The sequence below is a fragment of the Euprymna scolopes genome, chromosome 14, assembly GCF_053919585.1.
Source record: "Euprymna scolopes isolate OS-2025 chromosome 14, ASM5391958v1, whole genome shotgun sequence".
Classification (NCBI taxonomy): domain Eukaryota; kingdom Metazoa; phylum Mollusca; class Cephalopoda; order Sepiida; family Sepiolidae; genus Euprymna; species Euprymna scolopes.
Genome location: NC_136495.1, coordinates 70,396,895 through 70,417,907, shown reverse-complemented (window position 1 = coordinate 70,417,907; position 21,013 = coordinate 70,396,895). Strand labels below are relative to the sequence as shown.

Below are 21,013 nucleotides of genomic sequence, written 5' to 3'. Positions count from 1 at the left end.
AAAGTCCGAATGGCAACCCTCCACATATTCTCATTGCATAGAAACCCTCTTAAAACCACACATAATCGTCTTAAAAAAATAAAAAGCATACAGGAGTTATCTCCCATAAAAAAAAAAAAACAGTTAACTGCCCTAAAACGCTAGAATGACCTGTAATGGGGAATTATTTTACATTAGATTTTAAAATAATTTGTTTATCTTTCATTAAAGTTTTTCACAGCATTTCATACATAATTGCCTAAAAAGGTAGAATCACATTTTGGAGGGGTGGTCAGAAGGGGTTGGGTGGGGTTAAACAGACAGTGTTAATCTACAATAATACCAAAGAAATATTGCAATATATTAATTTTTAAATGGTCCTATGTTTAGATTTAAGTTTTTTGTACATAAAGCACATTACAATTCAACTATGAGTTCTCCAACTTCTTTTCTGTTTATGGATACATGGCATTTTTAAGGAATTGCAGCATATTTATGCACATTTACTGTAGATTATTTGGAAACCATGGACTTTTGGATATTTTCAGTCGCATATTCTGATTCCTTGTACAAAAATACACTTATATGGTAAATTTCATTACTTAATCTTGTGTTTTAACAAAGATATGACATTTTTACTGAAAAAGTAGTGTAAAAAATGTGACGAAACGCATATGGTCTTAAAGAGGGGAAAATATCCAAACGCGTGAAGCACAAAAATAGTCATAACTTCCTTAATTTTAATCAGTTTTTTTAAATTTAAAAAGATTCTTTCTTAACTTATCAAACTTTCTATTTATACCAATATTGAAATATTTTAAGCTATTTCAATTTTTTCATGTGTATTGCTAATTAATGTTTTCAGCCAATTTTTCGATATTTGTCATCTGAAAGGTCGAACTTTAAAACGATACTGATCTTGTAAAAATCCGTCGCCTCTGTCGAAAGTTTTTAGGTAAGATACATATATACATACATTTATATATTGGTAACTAAAATTTTTCGACCCAAACTGACGAAAAAGCTTGCCCTATCTCTGAATACCCTTTATGTAAAATTTCAAATGTTTAGACCAGAAATTATCTGAGTAATTTGACCGAAGCGGTCAATATTTTTTAACTTTGACCCCTTAACATTTATTGTTTTGGGCTCAAATCCAGTAATTAAGTTAGATCCATGTCCAAGGAATCTATATTCAAAATTTCAAGTGTTTAGACCCAAAATTGGCAGAAGAGTTTGGTAGAGTTCTCAAAAGTCAAATTGTTGAACTTTAACCCCTTAATCGCCAAATTTCTGGCTGAAAACCGATTACAAAGATATTCCCAAACCTCAGTACCCTGCATATCAAATTTCGAGTCTGTACAAAATTGTGTAGGGAAATGTACACAGACATAAACACAGACAGACAGACACTTTCACTTTTATAGATATATAGATATAATGTCCTGAGAAAGGGATATATTCGTTTGAAGTAGCTGAGTGATCTTTGCTACAAATTCAAGTAATAATCTAATAAGTCATTTTACTAAACAAATGATTGTGTTCAAGGCACGTATATCTTTAGCGTGAGGCTTTGGTGTACCTTTCGATATCTCTTCAGACAGAGCTATCAGTCGATATTTATGGTTGACTTAATCAACCAATCATATTCTTGTAAGGATGAACCTGGGTGTACACAAATTCATTACACCACATACAAAACAAAAAATATTTTGAAACATGTTTTGAAATTTTTCTAATATTTATTTCAACAGAAATAAGTACATTATAACAATAATAATAATATATATATATATGTATATATCTGTGCAGGTCAAATGTTTAACTATTTTGGATGGACATGATCATTTTTAAGAAGTAACTGTGCCACCGAAGATCTTCCGTCAATTCAGGGTGGAATGCGGTTCCAAGAATGTTTACCTGACGCACGGCTACGATAACACCCTGACTGTCTGGCTGTGGGAGGACAGCCAAGGTCGTAACCTTGGGGTTGGTCACTTTTACCACGGCAGGAGCTCGGATAAAAACACCTTCAAAATGATCGGGAATGTTCTCCTGTGAATAAAGATTTTTATCCAAGATCTCCACTTTTTCTTGGAAGCTGTTCACTTGGCGACCAAAGTAATTTCGCGAAACGACAATATCCAGTCCACCAATCTGCAAAAAAAAAAAAAAAAAAAAAAAAAAAATGATTGCAAAGAATGAAAAACATAGCATCTCAAGCATCGTAAGATCATTTGATGCCAAAAATATGTTTTGCATTTTTTCATATATGAATGAGTCAGCACTTATCAAAGCCAGAAGCTACTCAGGGACAGGGAACTCAGTGCTTGGTATTTTTCCCAAGATCTTGGGATTTCAGCTTTCACCTTGGGAACAACAATCGGAATCTTTGGAATTTGAGTAAAATGGTTAATATAAATTACAGTTGTGAAGGTAAGAATGGTTTAAATATGGTTTGTTTTGGGTTAGAACATTTCTTTGCTTATGTGCTCCACATGAACAGTGCTTAACTGGCTGCATTTGACGTTTCCGCCATAATCCACAGTCAACTGTTGTATATAGTTCTCAAAATAAAACAAGTAACAACATGACTGATTGTCACAGCTGATGAATTTCTAAAATTCAATCTAGACGTGAAGACATATTCAAATAACGATATGCAATAAACTTCTGTTTTAAAACTTAGCAAAAATGCTACAGAAACATATGGAATGCTTCAGACTGCTTTTGGACCATCTTGCAAGATAGGAGTATCAGTTTTTTAGTGGTATAAGCGATTCAAGGAAGGCAGGGAGCCTTTGAGGATTGATGAGAGGTGTGGGAGGTGTAAGGAAGATAGAACATCAGAGTTGATTGGCCAAATAAAGAATTTCTTAGATAAGGACTGCTGTGTGTCTATAGAGACAATAAATGCACAGTTTGATGTTAGTGTGGGAACTGTACACACAATTATTCACAAGGAACTGAAGATGCAGAAAGCTTACTTGAAATTTCTCCCAAGTGTGCTTAAAAAATATCAGAAAGAAAGACGTCATGTCAACAGGGAAATGGTCAAGCTGATCAATTCAGACCCTGCAGTTCTTGATACTCTGGTGGCCTGCGATGAAAGCTGGATCTATTGCTATGAGGAAGAGACCAAGAGACAAAGTTTCCCGTGGAAGTATGTTGGCTCTCCCAGACCCAAGAAGGCCAGACAGAGCAAATCCACCACCAACTTATGATGATCCCTTTTTTTGATAACACGGGCATGATCTACATGCACTGGGTTCTCACTGGACAGTTAACAAGGAATACTATGTTGAAGTTTTAAGGGAGTTCAGGAAGAGATTATGTCGGGAGAAGCCAGCACTCTTCAAATCAGATCAGTGGTATTTCCACCAGGACAATGCACCAGTCCAAAACTCCATCCTTGTCACAGACTATTTGACCAAGATGAGCACCAACATAGTTCATTACTCTTCGTTTTTCCCAGGAAAACCTTAGAGGCTGTCGTTATGAGGCAGTGAGATTAAAGAGGTTGTGACAAGAGTCATTGACATGCTTACACAAGAGGACTTCGAAGGAATCTTCTAGAAGTTGTTGGAACTGTACAAATGCACTACAAATGGAGGCGTTTATTTCGAAGGGGAATAGAGTTTCAGGTATCTACTATCAATAAAAGTGCCATACAAAAAAAGTGCCCAATGAAAAAACTTATTAAAGGCACTTTGTACAATGTGACACATTAGAGTGGGTAAATATTAGTGATGGGGCGATTCCAATATTTTTCCCCGATTCCAATACAATTACCAATTCCAATTCCGATTCTTTGTAAATCTCTAATTATTTAACTATAAGATTGTTATTTTCCTCAATTTTCATAAAAACACATGTTAAATATGCAGATATTTTCGTAAACATAAAAAATACACTTGTGGAGAGTGATCTGTTGATTTTAGCTTTACTGATATAATAAAGCCAACAAATATTTGTTATTTGATCATTAACAAAAATGGAAGATTTTACTTTAATCAAGATCAAATAAAAAAAGAAAATTAAAAGAATCGTTTTGGCATCGACAAAATAAGCATCAATTTTTCCGATTCCGATACCCAAACCTTCTGATTTTTCCGCTCCAATTAATCATCCCAACACTAGTAAATATCTCCACTTGATCATTTGTAAAAAGTTGAATATCGAATGTAGCAACAAGTTCTGAGAATATAGACCAAAAAAAGATAGCTGCTAATAAGTCATATCCTAACCAATGTGACCATGCAATTCTTACAATTAGCTACCTAGAAACCGGAGCAATTAAATCTGGCATAGTAATATGAGAAAAGCAAAACAGTCAACACTAAAGAATTGACGAGGTCAGAATCAATGCATACTGAAAAATAAACCAAATAAATCATTAAATTTGGACTGATTGCATGATTTGATCAAGGAAAACTTGAAGAAAGCTCCCATTCTTCATCAAAACCAAATCATGATATTTGCTCCTGATTCCATGATCGTGTGAATACAGTTCCAAATTCTTCAAGGAGTCAGAGTATGAGGTGCCTTCAATAAGTTTGCATTCTTCTTTGTATGGCATTTTTATTGATAGTACACACATGAAATAAGTAAAGTAATCTTTTCCGGCTGCAATGCACTTGTTGACCGCTCCAACAACTTCCGGAAGGCTCCATGGAAGTTGTCTTCTTTCATCTTGCCAATTGTCTCATAACGACAACCTCTAAGGTTTTCCTTGAACTTAAATAATAACCTAAAGTCATAGGGAGCAAGGTGTGGACTAATGGGGAGGGTAATGCCCATCTTTGTCAAATAGTCTGAGACAAGGATAGAGTTGTGGCCTGCACCTTTGGAACAAACTTCGCACAAATCTTCGGCATTTTCAGTTTCTCCCGAATAATTGTGTGTACAGTTTTCACACTGGCATCAAACTGTGCACTTATTGTCTCTATAGACACACAGCAGTTCTTATCCATGAAATTCTTTATTTGGCCAATCAACTCTGACTAGATAAGCACCCATGCTAAGCCCGAGATCAAACCAACAATCACCCAGTTGATAGCCAGTAGCTCTATTCATTAGGTCACTGGGACAGATGTACATATATATAATAAGAATTTTCAGAATGTAAGAGATGATATCATTATTTCCACAGTCAAACAACATTGCAGCTCACTTTTATAGCGGAAATAATAATATCATTACTCGCATTTTGAAAATTCTAATACATTGAAGAACTGTCTTGGATGCCCATCTTGGTCAAATAGTTTGTGACAAAGATGGAGTTGTGGAATGGTGCATTTGCGCAAATCATCCACATATTTAGTTCCTCACAAATAATTGTGCGTACAGTTCCCACACTGACATCAAACTGTGAACTTATTGTCTGTAGAGGAACACGACGACCCTTATCCATGAATTTTATTTGGCAAATTAACTCTTGTGCTCTGACTTCCTGACTCCTTCCACACTCAATTCATGCAAGATGGTCCAAAAGCAGTCCGAATCATTCTATATGTTTCTGTAACATTTTTGCTAAGTTTAAAACAGAATTTTGTTGCATATCATTCTTCTAACACGACTTCATGTCCAGATTGTATTTTTGAAATTCACCAGCTGTGACAATCTTGCTTTAGTAGGGTTTATTCCAATTCCTGCTGTAGCTGTTCATTTGAACCTGAAATCATAGAAATTGGTCAGTCATCTCATTAGATGTACAGCAATAACATACTGACAATTTTAAATGCTTGTACAAAGAAGTCTGGAAGCTTATTTAAGGCACCTCGGATTTTGTTCAAACTGCCAGGGAATTGAAAGAGGTGAGTGGCATTCTTTCAAAGCCGGTCTCTAAATAGAGGGGGAAAACTAACTGGACAACCCATGTATAAAAATGATGAATACTGCCGTCAAATGCCAGGCCAAAAAAAAAAAAGGTTATTCCACCATTTCAGGGCAGTTGACCTAAAAGAATTTCACTCACATATAAATTCTATGTGCTTTATTTGATGGGGGGGGGGGGGGTATGTTTTACATGTGGAGAAAATCTCTCCCCAGATACATTAGGACTGATAGTGCAGATGAATCAAAATGACGGATGCAATTGTCAAATACCAGACAAAAAGAACTGTTAGTATTACAAAGGTTATTCACAAACAAAAGCGTTTGATACGATGTAACCTACATGAACTGAATGCTGCTTTTAAACAGAAATATCGCAAGTGGGATTTTCCGAATTTTCTGAATTGCATCCAAAGTGGTGGGTCTACAGGTACCCCATCTTTTCATTTGTGTAGCATATATCAGAACGCAGAATTTTTGTAGACGCCATTGATTGGGATATTATTTGATTAATTGGAATTCATTATTGAGATGATTAATTTGTATTATTTATTAATTCATTTATTGCAGACTATTATCCTCATCTTTTTTAGTTGTTGTCTCACAACGTTTCGGCCAACTATTTCTCTGGCTTTCATCAGGTGGTAACCGCGATGGGATAGGAACTCAGAATCTTCTAACTGCATCCTCAGCAATTACTGCCATCCATAGTTGTTGTCATCTCACCACGTTTTTGACCAACTAAGCCTCTGGCCGTCTTTGGGTAGGATTGAAACTGCTATCTTCAGACATTGCTCACCGGGAACCGTAGAGATTCAACGTCTCTATCCACTGCACTGTAAAACAGCAACCAAAATATGAGGATAATAGTCCGCAATAAATAAATGAATAAATAATACTCATCTCAATAAACATTCCAATTAATCAAAATAATATATACCATTTGATACAGACTCAACAATGGATGATCAGAAACAAATAAATGTGAATTTATAAGAACAAAAAATCTAACCTTGATCGCCCTTCAGGGCCCGTGGTGCAATGTCATTTCAATCGTAGCCAAAGCCGGCCAGAGGCTTAGTTGGCCAAAACGTGGTGAGTCGACAACTATGGAAGGCAGTAATTGCTGAGGATGCAGTTAGGAGATTCAGTCATGGATACCACCTGAGGAAGGCCAGAGGAATAGTTGGCCGAAACGTTGTTGAAACAACAACTAAAAAGATGAGGATAATAGTCCGCAAATAAATAAATAAATGATTGATTCGGACGACGCAAAGATTTGATTCCATAGTTTGTGATTTTTTTCAACAAAGGAATGCATGATACACCGTTGTGGGGCAAAACATTGTAGAAGGTCTTGGATGAAGAACTGACTGATGTGGCTCCAGATGATGACTCTCATTTTAATCAATAGAATGTAACTAATCATGTCAAATTAAGTATCTGTACAGCAACATATGAAGGATGCAAAGATTTCTTGATCAACGCAGTCCACACCCTTACAAGATACTTGTAGTTGGCAAAATGTTAAACTGAATACTTTAATAAAAAGTAAGAGAATCTTTGTTCAAATACGGTTCTTGTCCTTGGAGACTTTGCAGAAAACAATCAATTTCTTCGGCAAAACAAAATCCAAAATCTCAAATTTTTGGTTTTGATTTTCAATCATGATATCTATTTTATTGGTTGAAGAATTTATTTTCTATAGATGCAGTATTTCTATTGCTTTTTTTTTCTTTTTTTAGAAGGAATCCGCCACTTATCAAGGTCCAAAGGCCACTCGGGGATAAGTGGGAATGAGTGTACGGTGGTCACCGGGACAATAGCATAGTAATCGTTAGTGGTAGAAATTGGGTATAATTTAATTCTTTAAGAGAAGAGCTCAACAAGAGCTTGTTTACATTGGACTTTAAGACTATCATATTGTAGTCAGCTGGGAAGCAGTCCAGCGGAATAGAATTCCGTAGGTGGGCACTTATAGGAAAGAAGCCTCGTTCATGAAATCTGTGTTTAGATTTAGGTACAGATAGAGAGTGGGAAAATTGTTGGTAGTGGTTGTAGCTAGTAGAGTATTTTTTTTTTTTTTGTAAAAGTTTAGTAGGGAGGGGGGGGCCATAGGAGCTCAGTCAAGCATTTGCCATGAAAATAACGATAGAGTAGAGACAGGCTTGCAACATGTCTTCTGTAGGAAAGAGGCTGCAGGGAAGAGAAAAGGGCATCACATACCAGGTTTCAAAGCCAGCTTTGAACACTGTCAAGGTAGTGTAAGTCCCTCCAAGCAGCTCCTACCCAGATGTAGCAATAAGAATCCATCCTAGGATGTATTTGGATCTTATACAGAAAATTTGGAAAATCCCACTTGCGATTCCATTGGCAATGAGATATCTACTGGAGCGGTAGAATGATCCAATCATTTTTCCTATAATGTTGGCAACGGATTTTATGTATGTGTTCCATTTCAGATCAGGAGTGAAGGTCAGTCCCAGAAGGGTTCTGGATGTGACCTTAAACTATATCCGATGGTGAGGCTCCAGCTTGTGGGCTTTGAAGAGTGTGGAGCCACCTCTTAATTGCCAATGCTCCCAGGTCCACTCTGATCCAGAGTGGTAGTACCTGTTAGGATCCCAACTATGGGTTAAATAGAAACCGACTTGAAACAAAAAAATATATATATATTCTATTAAAAACTTATTCTTCAAAATCACTGGATTTGGCATTAAATAACCTGAAAAGGGTTGATATGCCATAAAACAAAAACAACCAAACCAAACCAAACCAGACCAGTCCCAAAAGCCTGTCTAAGCATGGTAGTTTCCCATAACGAGAACCATTCATTTCAATTAGGACCAGATGAGGGTCAGAATGTTGATGATGGAAACAGAGAAGCTTAGTTTTATATGCACCAGAATTAACCAGCCAACTTTTCCCCATTGAAAATTGAGATTTGCTAAAAAAGATAAACAGGCAAGTTTGAATTGTAACAAGGTTATTAAACTTTGAAAACTTTAAAAATCTTAGGCTGATTAAGCAAAAATCAATTTTCAAAAATTATTTTCATTAATAATTAATTTTTTACCTAATCGTTTTTCGTAATTTTTGGATATGTTCATTACTGTGACATTAAGTAGGTACCATTGGTTTTACTTGAAATTCAATATTTTGCTTTGCGAATTTTGCTATTATAATGAAGTAGCGCTTGACATTCTTAAGAGTTAATTCAGTGATTTTTTTAAATGGAAATCACTCTTAACATGACATGAAGCCACTTGATGTAAGAAACTAACAAGAACAAAAGGTGATTATTGCAAAGACAGGATATCCCTACTAATTAATCTTGAAAAAACCAATGCCATAGTTAGGAGGAAGACAGTCAGCAAGCTTGTAGTTCTGAGAAAGCAGCCATTGGAATAGGAAGCTGTATTTCAATGAGGTATTAAAACAGTGAATTGGTGGAGACCACTAGACCAACATGTCAAATGAGCTGGAACAAAGGAAGCAGGGAATAGATCAGACAATTCTGAAGAACACATGTTATAATAGTATTACATTCCTGAATTTTGGAAAGGAGGATTGATTATTCGTATTATTTGGATTCTTCAAACTACTGTTCTCATCTTGAGTGTCATTTTCATAATGTTTCGGTCGATGGAACCTCTGACCTTCTTCAGGCATATCTTGTTGAATATGGGAATGTTTCTGTCGAACTCGGGAAAGACCATGGCGCAGTGATTAGGGTACGTGGAAAAACCAATTGTAAAAGTGATATTCTCCTGAAGATTGAAGGTTCAATTGTCAGTGTGGGAATCTGATCTGTCACAAATAGAGAAGTGGTTAATCAACCCAGCGAAAACAATTCTAAATTACTTGGGACCTCTATCCAGTCATGGCTGATGGAACGAGAGCATGTGTTATTTGCACAATGTTTCTGTCAATGTAACCTTGAATGGAATCCTTTATTTACTTCTCGAGAGGGGGGGGGGAGTAAATAAAGGGTTCCGTTCAAAATTTCATCCAAATTCTCGAGTTCAACAGAAACATTCCCCGAGTTCAACAAGATACACCTGAAGAAGGACGGAGGTTACATTGACCGAAACATTGTGCAAATAACACTCAAGATGAGAACAATAATCTGAAGAATCCAAATAATACGGTTATAATTGTATTTATAGAAATACATTTATGTTCAGCAAAAAAAAATGCTATTTCAAACCTAAGTATTGCAAACTAATTAAAATGCTTCTTTTTTTTTTTTTTTTTTAAAAACTCTTATTCACCTCAAACAAGGCACAGTGCCACTTGGACGTAAGGGAATACTATTTAGAAACATATCTACAGCAACATTCTGTAGGGAGTTGAGCAGCAAGATATCTGTTTACATTACATTTGAATTTCTACATGTCAGGGAAGCAGGAGACCAGAAGGAAATTTTTCAAATTCTAGCAGTTCGAGGGAAGAAACTATTAGAGTAGAAGGCTTTCCAGCATTTATGGATCTTTACAGTGAAGGGGTGGAATTTTGCTGCTTGTTGGATTATTCGGGGTTATCTACATTGGGGGGCCGTGTCGGTGGGGCATTAGAATACACTGACTGCCCCCCTGCAGAGGGTAAAAGTCCCTCAATGGGGGTCCTGGATATGACCTTAAACTATATCCAGTGGTGAGGCCCCAGCTTGCGGGCTTTGGGGAGTGTGGAGCCACCCTTTAATTACCATTGCTCCCAGGTCCACTCTGACCCAGAGTGGTAGTACCTGTTAGGGTTCCAACTATGGGTTAAATAGAAACCGACTTGAAAACAACAAATATATTCTATTAAAAGTTTTTCTTCAAAATCTTTGGATTCGGCATTAAATAACCCGAAAAGGGTTGATATGCCGTAAAACAAAAACAACCAACCAACCAACCAACCAACCAACTACATTGGGGGGACACAAGTGCTACAAGTCTTTTAGAACACATTCGATTAAAATACTTGTAACACAGGAACAGGGATGCAACATTACAGTGATGGGATAGGGATTGGAGTTTAGTCGATCGTGCAGGATTAATTAGGTTGGAGACTCTTTTTGGACCCTGTCTAAGAGCGAGAGACTAGCGGCAGATGCAACAGCCCAGATGCGGCAATAATACCGCCTGCCTAAGCAAATTGTGGCTTTGTAGAGATACAGGTACTGTTAGGTGTGAGTAATTTTCTAGCACAGTAGAGAGAGAGAGCCCACCTTGTTTACAGCAGCCTTGGGAACGTCTTCAATGTATTTATTCCAATTCATGTTGCTCGTGAATGTTAAGCGAAGGAGTATGAATAAAAAGCGTTCAGGTAGAGTATTGTTACACATGGCAATCAATGGTTGAAAAGGTTTCTTATAACTGTTCAAGGAAAGAAGCTCAGTTTTAGCAGCATTAAATGAAAATGTTATTTCTAACCTAAGCATGACAGACTAATTAAAATGCTATACAAAATCCACATATCATGAAAATGCTATTTCAAACTACGCCTGACAAACCAATGAAAATGCTATTTCAAACTTAAGCATGACAGATCAAGGAAAATTCTATTTCAAACCTAAGCATGATAAAAATGCTATTTCAAACTTTCCTTGTTTACTTCCCTCTCTCCATGAGGGCAGAGTTAGATACAAGATCGATTTTTAATTTGAAGAAAAGCCAGCTCCCCCAGAAAAAGAGGCCCCTTGGATTGGGGCAAAAATTTTAATTGCCTCAAGCTAGAAGAATTTTCCCAAGAACAGAAAAAATTAATTACATTGACACACCGGTTCTCGTTAGATCACCAAAGTTAAGTACCAGATGGGTGACTATTAACAATACCAGGGTGACTATTAACAATACCAGGTGCTGTATGTAGGAGGACAGTGACACCTCCCTGCAAGAACTGAAAAAAAAACTAATGCTGTCATCTTAACTGACTGGGCATATTACATACAACTCAAGATCACTTATGAACCTGATAGTACAGCCATAAAATATATGGATACATTGAGTAGTTTCATGATAAGGGGATGTAACTCTTGAATTGACAATACCAGAAATAATAATACAATGCAATTTCAGAAGCATATATTTCAATTTTATTTTTAATAGTGAAAACATATTTTAATAGTATTTTAATATTTAGAAAGCTATTTTAATAGTATTTCTTGCAATTTTATTTTTAATATTCCGACAAATTTTTACTGGAAATGAAGAACATGATTTTCAAGCCCTTTTCAAGACATTTTTCATATTTTCAAGGCTTTCTCAGGGTAATAATAGAAATAAGGCCTTTTCAAGGCAAAGCTCAAAATTCAGCACCTTTTCAAACCTGTATGAACCGCTGTATTCTCATAAAACTCTCCCCTTCAAGGGAAGCCAGTTTAACTAGCCTAGGGTAAATACTAGTGTTAGGACGATTAATCGGAATCAGGAATCGTAAACCATTGGAACTTTTTGGGGTATCGGAATTAGTATCGTAATTGGAAAAATTTGTGCCCTTTTTTTTTTTTTTTATTACATTTTCACCCCAAACAAGGCACATTGCCACTTTGATGTAGGGGCTACTATTAGGGACACAGGCTACAGGGGTACTAGGTGGGGAGTTGGGCAGCAAGATGTCGGTTTATGTTACACTTGAACTTCTGCATGTCAGTACAGTTAGGGAAGCAGGAACCTGGAAGGGAATTCCAAAGTCTAGCGGTTCTGGGGAAGAAACTACTGGAGTCGAAGGCTCTCTTACATCTAGGGATCTCTACTGTGAAGGGGTGGGGTTTTATTGCCTATTTTCCAATGCTAAAAACGATTCTTTTAATTGGCTTTTTTATTTGATTTTGTTTAAAAGAAAAATATTCTACTGCTAATAGTAATACTAAAATAATGAATATTGAATGATTTTAAATGATTAGTAAAACTAAAATCAATAGATTATCCCCTATATGTGTGTTTTTAAGTTTGAGAAAATATCTGCACATTTAACACATGCTTTTTACGGTAATCGGAAAACAATAACTTTATAGTTAAATAATTAGAGATTTATAAAGAATCAGAATCGGTAATTGTATCGGAATCGGGAATTTAGTATGGAATCGGAAAAATATTGGAATCGTCTCATCTCTAGTAAATACTGTTGGCATATAACAAAAAAACTGAAAGTAATACTCACTAGAGGTTGACCTCCAATTTTTTGTTTCTCCGATTCATTAGCCAACATAATTAGACCCGCACAGGTACCCCACGTCACATGCTTCTCATTGTTTATCCATTCTTGAAGTGCGCTGGCAATATTATTTCGAGAGATGAACAATCCCATTGTTGTGCTTTCCCCACCTGGGATGATCAGGCCGCTCAAGGATGGAACAATGTCTGCTGCTTTACGGACAGATAAGATTTTAAGATTCTTGATTTCTAGGTTCTCTGCAGCTTTTTGTAAGGCAACTCGGTGCTCAGAGAATCCACCCTGGATTTCCAGGATCCCAACGCTCATAGACATAGCTTCCATTTCAAAGAGTGTTCAATTCTGTAAAAAAGAACAAAATTAGTAGTGGTGAGACGATTAATCGGAGTTGGAATCTGAGAAATTGGAACTTTTGGGAGCATTGGAATCAGTATCAAAATTAGAAAAATTGTGCCTATTTTCCAATGCTAAAAATGATTTTTGTCTTTTTTTACATTTGACTTTGTTTAATTAGTTGGTTGTTTTTGTTTTACGGCATATCAATCCTTTTCAGGTTATTTAATGCCAAATCCAGTTATTTTGGAAGAAAAAATTTTTTTTTTCAAGTCGGTTTCTATTTAACCCATAGTTGGGACCCTAACAGGTACTACCACTCCGGGTCAGAGTGGACTTGGGAGCAATGGCAATTAAAGGGTTGCTCCACACTTCCTAAAGCCCGCCAGCTGGAGCCTCACCATTGGATATAGTTTAAGGTCATATCCAGGACCATTGATTTTGTTTAAAACAAAATCTTCTACTGCTCATAGTAATGTTAAAATAGTAAATATCTATTGATTTTAAACTACCAGTAAAAGTAAAATCTAGAGATCTTCTAACTCCGCAAGTGTATTTTTAAAACTAAAATTTTATAAAAATATCTGCACATTTAACATTTGTTTTTACGGTAATCGGGGGGGGGGGGGGAGAAATAATGACTCTATAGTAAAATATTTAGAGATTTCTGTTTTGTTTTATTTTTATGTAGATGGCTTCAAGTATTTTTAGCTTTTTAAAATGTGTTCCAGGATGTATTATTTGTTTTGTGTTGCGCACTAAGATTTGTCTCACATTGGAAGGGGGACAGTTATGTTTTGGGGGTTTTCTTTTTGTAAATTTTGAAAAATTGCACTGAAATTGCATGGTAAGGCAGCTGGATAGAGTAGTGTTTGTGTAAGTAATATAACTATTTGTTTCAAGATTGTTATAGGAGTTACACTCAAAAGATATTTAAACTTATAGATGACATTAATCCTTTCTAATGATTTTAAAGTCGGGGAAGCATCATATTTTTCTAGGTTTTGGGTCTTAAATTTTTCATAGCAAATAATGAATCTAGTTTTATTACTGTTGTTATCTGTGTATGACATTTTTTCTGGCCTTTTCTTCTGATTTAAAGTTTGGTTATATTTATATTATATATCCATAGAACCAAAGCAAAAAGACCAGCCAGATACAGATTTGTAAAGGTTAATCTGTTGCAAATCTATGGACATAAAAAATGCCTAGGGGGTCCCATATCTGGCTGAACATCATTTTTGGAAAACTTAAGTGGAGCATAATCCTGCAGACAACACTACCATCTATGGCAACACTTCAAAGGCCGGCAATGATTTTTCTGATTTTCTCTTCTGACCTTGAGCAACCAGAACTAGCTCCCATACTTACAAAACTGTTTAAACATAATCTTAAGGAGAAATGCTTTCCAACACCTTGGAAAACCTCATCAGTCCGCCTTGTATTTTAAAATTCTAGACATCTGATCTACATCACAGTTTCCTGTGCGTTATGAGTAAGTTGTTGGAATCTGTCATAAATAAAGAAATGGTCAATCACCTCGGCAGAAATAACCCATTCAGTGACATACAATATGATTTGTTCTGCTAGATCTGTAGCTGATATGCTAACTGTAATATCACACAGGATTAGTGAATTTGTCAACAGGGGCTTCATTTCTAGGGCAATTGCTCTTGGCATATCAAAGGCAAAAATGTCTTCTCAATTATTAACTATTTTCTCTCTGATAGGTTTAAAAGAGTAGTAACCGATGGCCAGAAATCAGAAACTCATAGTATCAATGCTGGTACCCTCAGGGTTCCATCATGGACTCAACTCTCTTTGTTTCATTTTTCATTCCATTTGGTGGTTTCTTTTCGAATTTTATTCAGATTCACATGGGGAAAAAAAATAAATTGCAAAAAAAAAAAATGAAAATACTGACTAAAATCCATCAAATAAATACCACCATTACATGTATTTTGTGGATTTAATTTAAAAAAATAATTTTAAAAATAGTATTGTCATTTTCTTTTCCGAGTTTCTGTGGATTTCTATAAGTATTTTGTCAGTATTCTTATTTTTTTTGTTTGAGTTCCAGGACTCCAACACACTTAAAAAACACTTTAAAAATAATTGCATTATTATTTTAGAAAGAAAGAAAACTATTTCATTTTATTTTGTTCTTTCATTTCATTTTTCAACTCCGGTTCCATGTTTTTGTTCTTAAATCAATGTTTGCTTTTTAAAATCAACTTTGTGATAAACTATTTTTTTTTTTTTTTTCGTGGAAAAATGACTTAATTCTGCGCTGGTGGGAGATAAATAAAAAGAGACTAGAAGTGGGGTATTTACTTCTCTCCTACTACAAGAACCGTGACACCAAAGCCAGAAAGTGGGATTGAGAAAGCGCCCCTGAAGAAGGGCACTCTGACCTGCAAAAAATGCTTAGGCAGCTCCGTCGGGATTCCCCGGTAAGAGTGTCACTGGCGATTAGCAATAAGCTAAGCCCTACTCATAGAGAGAAGGTAAAACCTGGAAGGGTGGACCTCCTGGAACTGCACAAAACCAGCATTACACTGCAATCAACAAAGACCAGGTCATTGCAGGAATGGCCTAATTTCTGTTGGCTAAAAATCCCTAAAAGGTGTCTAGGTATTTTTGTTACTTTAACGGAAACTTAACACTCACCTTAAAATGACAACTTTAAGGTTTTCAGGTAAAACCTTTATTATCCAATTTGATCCATTGTTTTCACTAGCGGCCATGGAAAAATCTTAAACTGAACAAGTACTAATGTGCATGCTTGTTACAACCCCCTCTTCCTCTCCCCATGTTAATGAATACCAGTGGCAGTCGCCATTCTTAAGTAATACATTGTTAAAATTTTCTTGATATCAAGAAAACTACTTGCCTGACTTAAATTTGAATGTGATATTCGTTTTCAGTAAAGCCGAAAATCTTAAAAAGCCCTCAATTTAAAGGTAAGTGTTGAGTTGCAAGTGCTGGTCTAATGTAGAAGTGTGAGATTTCAGCCGCATTTTCACATCGTGAAAGACTAGCTCTGCTAGAAAGCTGTAGCCAGTGTCACACAAAAATATTCCCTTTTCATCGGCCAACAAATATGAGTTCGTGATGAAGAGTGCAAAAATAATGTTGTTTTATATATATAGTTGGGCGTAAAAAAAAAACATTATTTTTGCACCAACCTAATATAATTATAAACTAAATGTTTACTTTTCACAATTTTTATACAAGTTTTTATTCACATTTTTTGAAAACTTGAAATTCACTTCGATTTCCTTAACCTTGTGCTATGTGTGGGGCTAAGACTCATTTTTCTGTAATGTTCTCCAAGACATCAAAATTCTTTATTGGAAGGACTTCCTTATCAGATGGGGAAAATTGTATATTCCCTGTTATAAGAGTGTCCTTGAAAAGCAAAGGACCCCCAGTGTTTTTCCATTGCATTTTGGATACTGAAAGTCAAAAATCCTTTTTCTCACAGACTATTTTGCAGGAACTGAAATCTAGGAAAAAATTAGTACGTAGACATGTAATAATGACTGCGAATACGTTTATTGGTACGAGGTCTATGACTCTTCTGGAGCTCAATGTCTCCATAAAATTGGGTTCACAGAAACCCTTTCCTTTAGCTGTCCTATTCACAGACAGTATTAACTTGAAATTTCAAGTTGACAAATTTGACAAGATTACATCTAACATAACTGAGGCAGGTTTTCGACTGTCACGGATATAAAGATCTAAATGGCAATGTGCTACATGATCTTATCAATCTGGACTTAATTCAGTGAATAAAAAATTTCCATGTAATTAAATGTCTTAATGGAACAGCTTGGAAAATTTTGAATAGAATTATCCCATTTTGGAATGGGCGTAATTTTTTGAAGCCCAAATCAAACAAGGAAACTCAGATTGAGTTGCCTCCCTTTAATCAAGTTAGGCAATCATTACCTGCTTATTTTTTATATTTAGTAGAAAGTGTATTAAATCGTATCCCTTCTTATTTGGACACCCTTGATCCATTTTTTTTTTTTTTTTTAAATCTTCCGTAGAACTTTCTTTCTTTTGATACCGTTGGAATCAATAAAAATGCTAAATTGTTTTCATACGATGAAGCGAAAATAGCTGAACTAAAAAAAAAAAACCCATCATACTAAAAGATGGGAAACATTATGTGAATGTGCCCTGGGACTACAACAAAAAGTTAGCTCGGGTATACTCTAATTACGTGACTTCCCTGAAGATTATGCAAAGGGTGGCCATTTCTTTAAAGAAACAAGGTTTATACAACGAATATCTACAAGTGTTCGAAGATTATGAACAAACAGGTATCGTTGAACCTTTCTCTGTTACTCCTGGTGAGTATGACAAATACTGCTGGATTCCTCTTCCTCATAGATTTGTATTTAAGGAGTCACCACAAAAATCCGTTCTGTCTTTAATTGTTTTTAAAAAACGCAGCGTATGATGATGTGAACTTAACAGCACACTGCTCGACTTATTATTAGCCTTCAGAAAAAATAAGTATGTCCTTTTGGGAGACCTTCCTAAGGCTTTCTTACCATTTTCGCCAACAAACTGTAGTAGCACCAGAAAATTTTTAGATGAGAATTGATAATTTGGTATTATTTTGCTTTAAGGTCCGTCTCATGTTCATATAGAACAAAATATTTTTTTTATAGATTTCGGTGTGCTAAAAACGAATCTGCAAACCGTTGTTGTCGCAAAAGAATAGTTTTCATGATATGAAGAAATTACTTTTTCGAAAAGTGGCTGATCACTTTTCCATATAAATTTAACTTAAAATGAGTACCCACTTTCTGGCCACCTGAGGGAGGGGGCATTTTTTTGTGTGTTTATTGGCTAAAAGGTTTTTTCGATTTCTTTTTCTGTTTTCATCTTTCAATAAAGACACAAGGAAATTAAAAAATAAAGAAAAATCGGTATTATTTTACTTTAAGGCTCGTTTTCATAGAAAAAATAGTCTTTTGTAGTTTTCTGTGTGCTTTAAAAGAATATGGTAACGGTTTCTGTCGCAAATTTATCGTTTGTATGGTATTAACCCTTTAACTCTAGGACTATTTTCCATTTCACAGCCTAGCCTTCGTTTTTGCTATGCATGAGCACAATGGAAGGCTGTTAAATATGCACTTGCGTAGCATATGTTCGACACACACGTGCATACAAAATGGCCTCCCGGTGATAACATATAGAATTACATAACTTAATATTTGGAAAACTACTTGTTTTTCGTCTAATTTTAATTTTTAGCCAATACTACACTGTGACAAGGCAGTTTGGTACGCGAGTGCACATTTAACAGCCTTCATTTATGCTCGTGTGTAAGTGTGAAATGGAAAATAGTCCCAAAGTTCAGGGGTTAATACCATGCAAAAGAAATCAAAAAAACTTTTTAGCCAATAAACACAAAAAGTGCCCCCTCTCTCAGGTAGCCAAAAAGTGGGTGCTCATTTTAAGTTAAATTTATATGGAAAAGTGATCAGCCACTTTTCAAAAAAGTAATTTCTTCATATCATGAAAACTATTTTTTTGCTACGAAAACGGTTTGCAGATTCGTTTTTAGCACACCGAAATCTACAAAAAAATGTTGTTCTTAAAGTAAAATTATACCAAATTATCAATCATCTAAAAAATTCTGGTACTACTACAGTATAGCGTCGAAAATAGTGATGCAATTTTTTCGGGCACCTGTCATCAGAATCAGGAGAAATTAGTATTTTAAACTATAACTGAAGCAATGAAATAAATAGCAAAAAGAATTGGGGTTTGTATTACTGTACACATAGATTCGAAAAAGTTCTCAAAAAACAAATATATAACAAATAAATTTTATCAAAGGCAAGATAAGTTACTTTTCTACCAAACTGGATATATTTTTTGTGTTTTTATTCAATGTAACATATTTATTCAGCTCGAAAAACATACAGTGTTTGTTTACCGATGTATTGGACAATTCAAAATGGCGGCCGCTTCTAAACACGGTAAGTTCGAGAAAAGGTGTTATAAATAATAAACTAGACAAAATACTATTAAAAAAACACCGAATATATGTCAACCTATGTCACGGTAATATATATTGAGCGAATTTCTAACAGTATTTTGTCTAGTTTATTATTTATAACACCTTTTCCCGAACTTACCGTGTTTAAGAGAGAGTCGGCCGCCATTTTGAATTTTCCAATACATCGGTAAACACTGCATGTTTTTCGAGCTGAATAAACATGTTACATTGAATAAAAACACAAAAAATATATCCAGTTAGGTAGAAAAGTAACTTATCTTGCCTTTGATAACATTTATTTGTTATATATTTGAAACATCAAGGAAGAAAACAAACAAAAAGGAAAAATACTTTAATTAAACGTGGAAATACGATTTTTTTTAAAATAGCCCAGATCACCCTCTGCATTAGCACCTATTTTTTTTTTTTTTTTTTTTTTGCTATTTATTTCATGCTTCGATTATAGCTAAAATTCTGATTTTCAACTCTGACAGGTGCCAGAAAAAATTGGCGTTTCCATTTTCGATGATAAACTGTAGTAGTACCAATTTTCAGAAACACAAAATGAAGGTTAATTTAAAAACGTTTAACTTACAGCGAAAAAAGGTCAGATTGTTGTTGAGCGTGTCTCGTGTCGTCTCTTACGTAAGGATTCGAGATTTAAGATACAGTATGTTATTTGACAATTTTGAAATTAAGACTTTTAAACCATCTACCCTGACATCGTTAAAAAAGTAAACAGTGTTGTTGATGATATGAAATGATATATTTAAAACCTCGACATTATCATACTACGATTATCGTGAAGTAATCATGATTTTCTTCCGCATGCGTTTTTTACATTTCTGTGAACTTTTTGAACATTTATTTAGTTTCGTAAAGTGAAAAATAATAAAGTTTACAATTCTGTCATATAATTCATCTTTTTTATTCGTAATCTTTCAATTAGAAATAAACCTTAATAAATATAAGTTACGTTACGGTTTTCAAAGACGGATTTTTAAAACAATGATTTTAATCGGTGTCGATGGAAAAAAGTTTACCGTTTAAAAAAAAAGTACGAGAATTTTACAAATTGAGTTGTTTTTTTTTTCGGTGTTTTTAGGCTGATGGGGATTGATTATTCGGATTTTTGACACATTCAAAATTCGGATTTAAACACTCACAATTCAGATTTAAACACATTCAAAATTCGGATTTGGGTTATAGTCAACTCACGTCTTCCCTAATTTTCCTCGTGGCTGCTACCGGAACCGGTGAAAAGACAAAATAGTTCCTTCGCTATTTTCTCTCTCAGTTTATATCCCCCACCTACTGTGCATATACTTCTTTTTTATGTTTTAGTGAAAATAGTTTTTTTCCCAAACTTTTTGTATTATTAAAAGTTATTGAAAACACTTTTTTCGATTTCGGGTTTGTATTACACATAGATTCGAAAAAGTTGTCAAAAAACAAATATGTAACAAATAAATGTTATCAAAGGCAACATAAGTTACTTTTCTACCTAATTAGATATTTTTTTGTATTTTTATTTAATGTAACATGTTCATTCAGCTCGAAAAATGTATAGTGTTTACCGATGTAATACATTTTAAATTTTCCAATGCATCGGCGATGTATTGGAAAATTTTAAATGGCGCCAAACTCTCTGCTGAACACGGTAAGTTTGGGAAAATGAGT

The 21,013-nt window shown here is 35.0% G+C and overlaps 1 protein-coding gene across 2 annotated transcripts; it reads right to left on the bottom strand.

The window, feature by feature from the left end:
• Positions 1-1,701: 1,701 nt before the first annotated feature.
• LOC145293080 (uncharacterized) lies at positions 1,702-20,353 on the bottom strand. Of its 2 annotated transcripts, none has more exons than XM_080139429.1 (3): positions 19,929-20,353; positions 12,964-13,317; positions 1,702-2,136 (listed from the first exon to the last, which is right to left on the bottom strand). In XM_080139429.1, the coding sequence occupies exons 2-3, from the start codon at positions 13,297-13,299 to the stop codon at positions 1,801-1,803; spliced, it is 672 nt and encodes a 223-aa protein (XP_079995555.1). In that variant the 5' UTR covers positions 13,300-13,317; positions 19,929-20,353; the 3' UTR covers positions 1,702-1,800. The 2 variants fall into 2 exon arrangements, with proteins under 2 accessions (XP_079995555.1, XP_079995556.1); XM_080139430.1 differs by lacking the exon at positions 19,929-20,353 and adding an exon at positions 15,979-17,450.
• Positions 20,354-21,013: the final 660 nt, after the last annotated feature.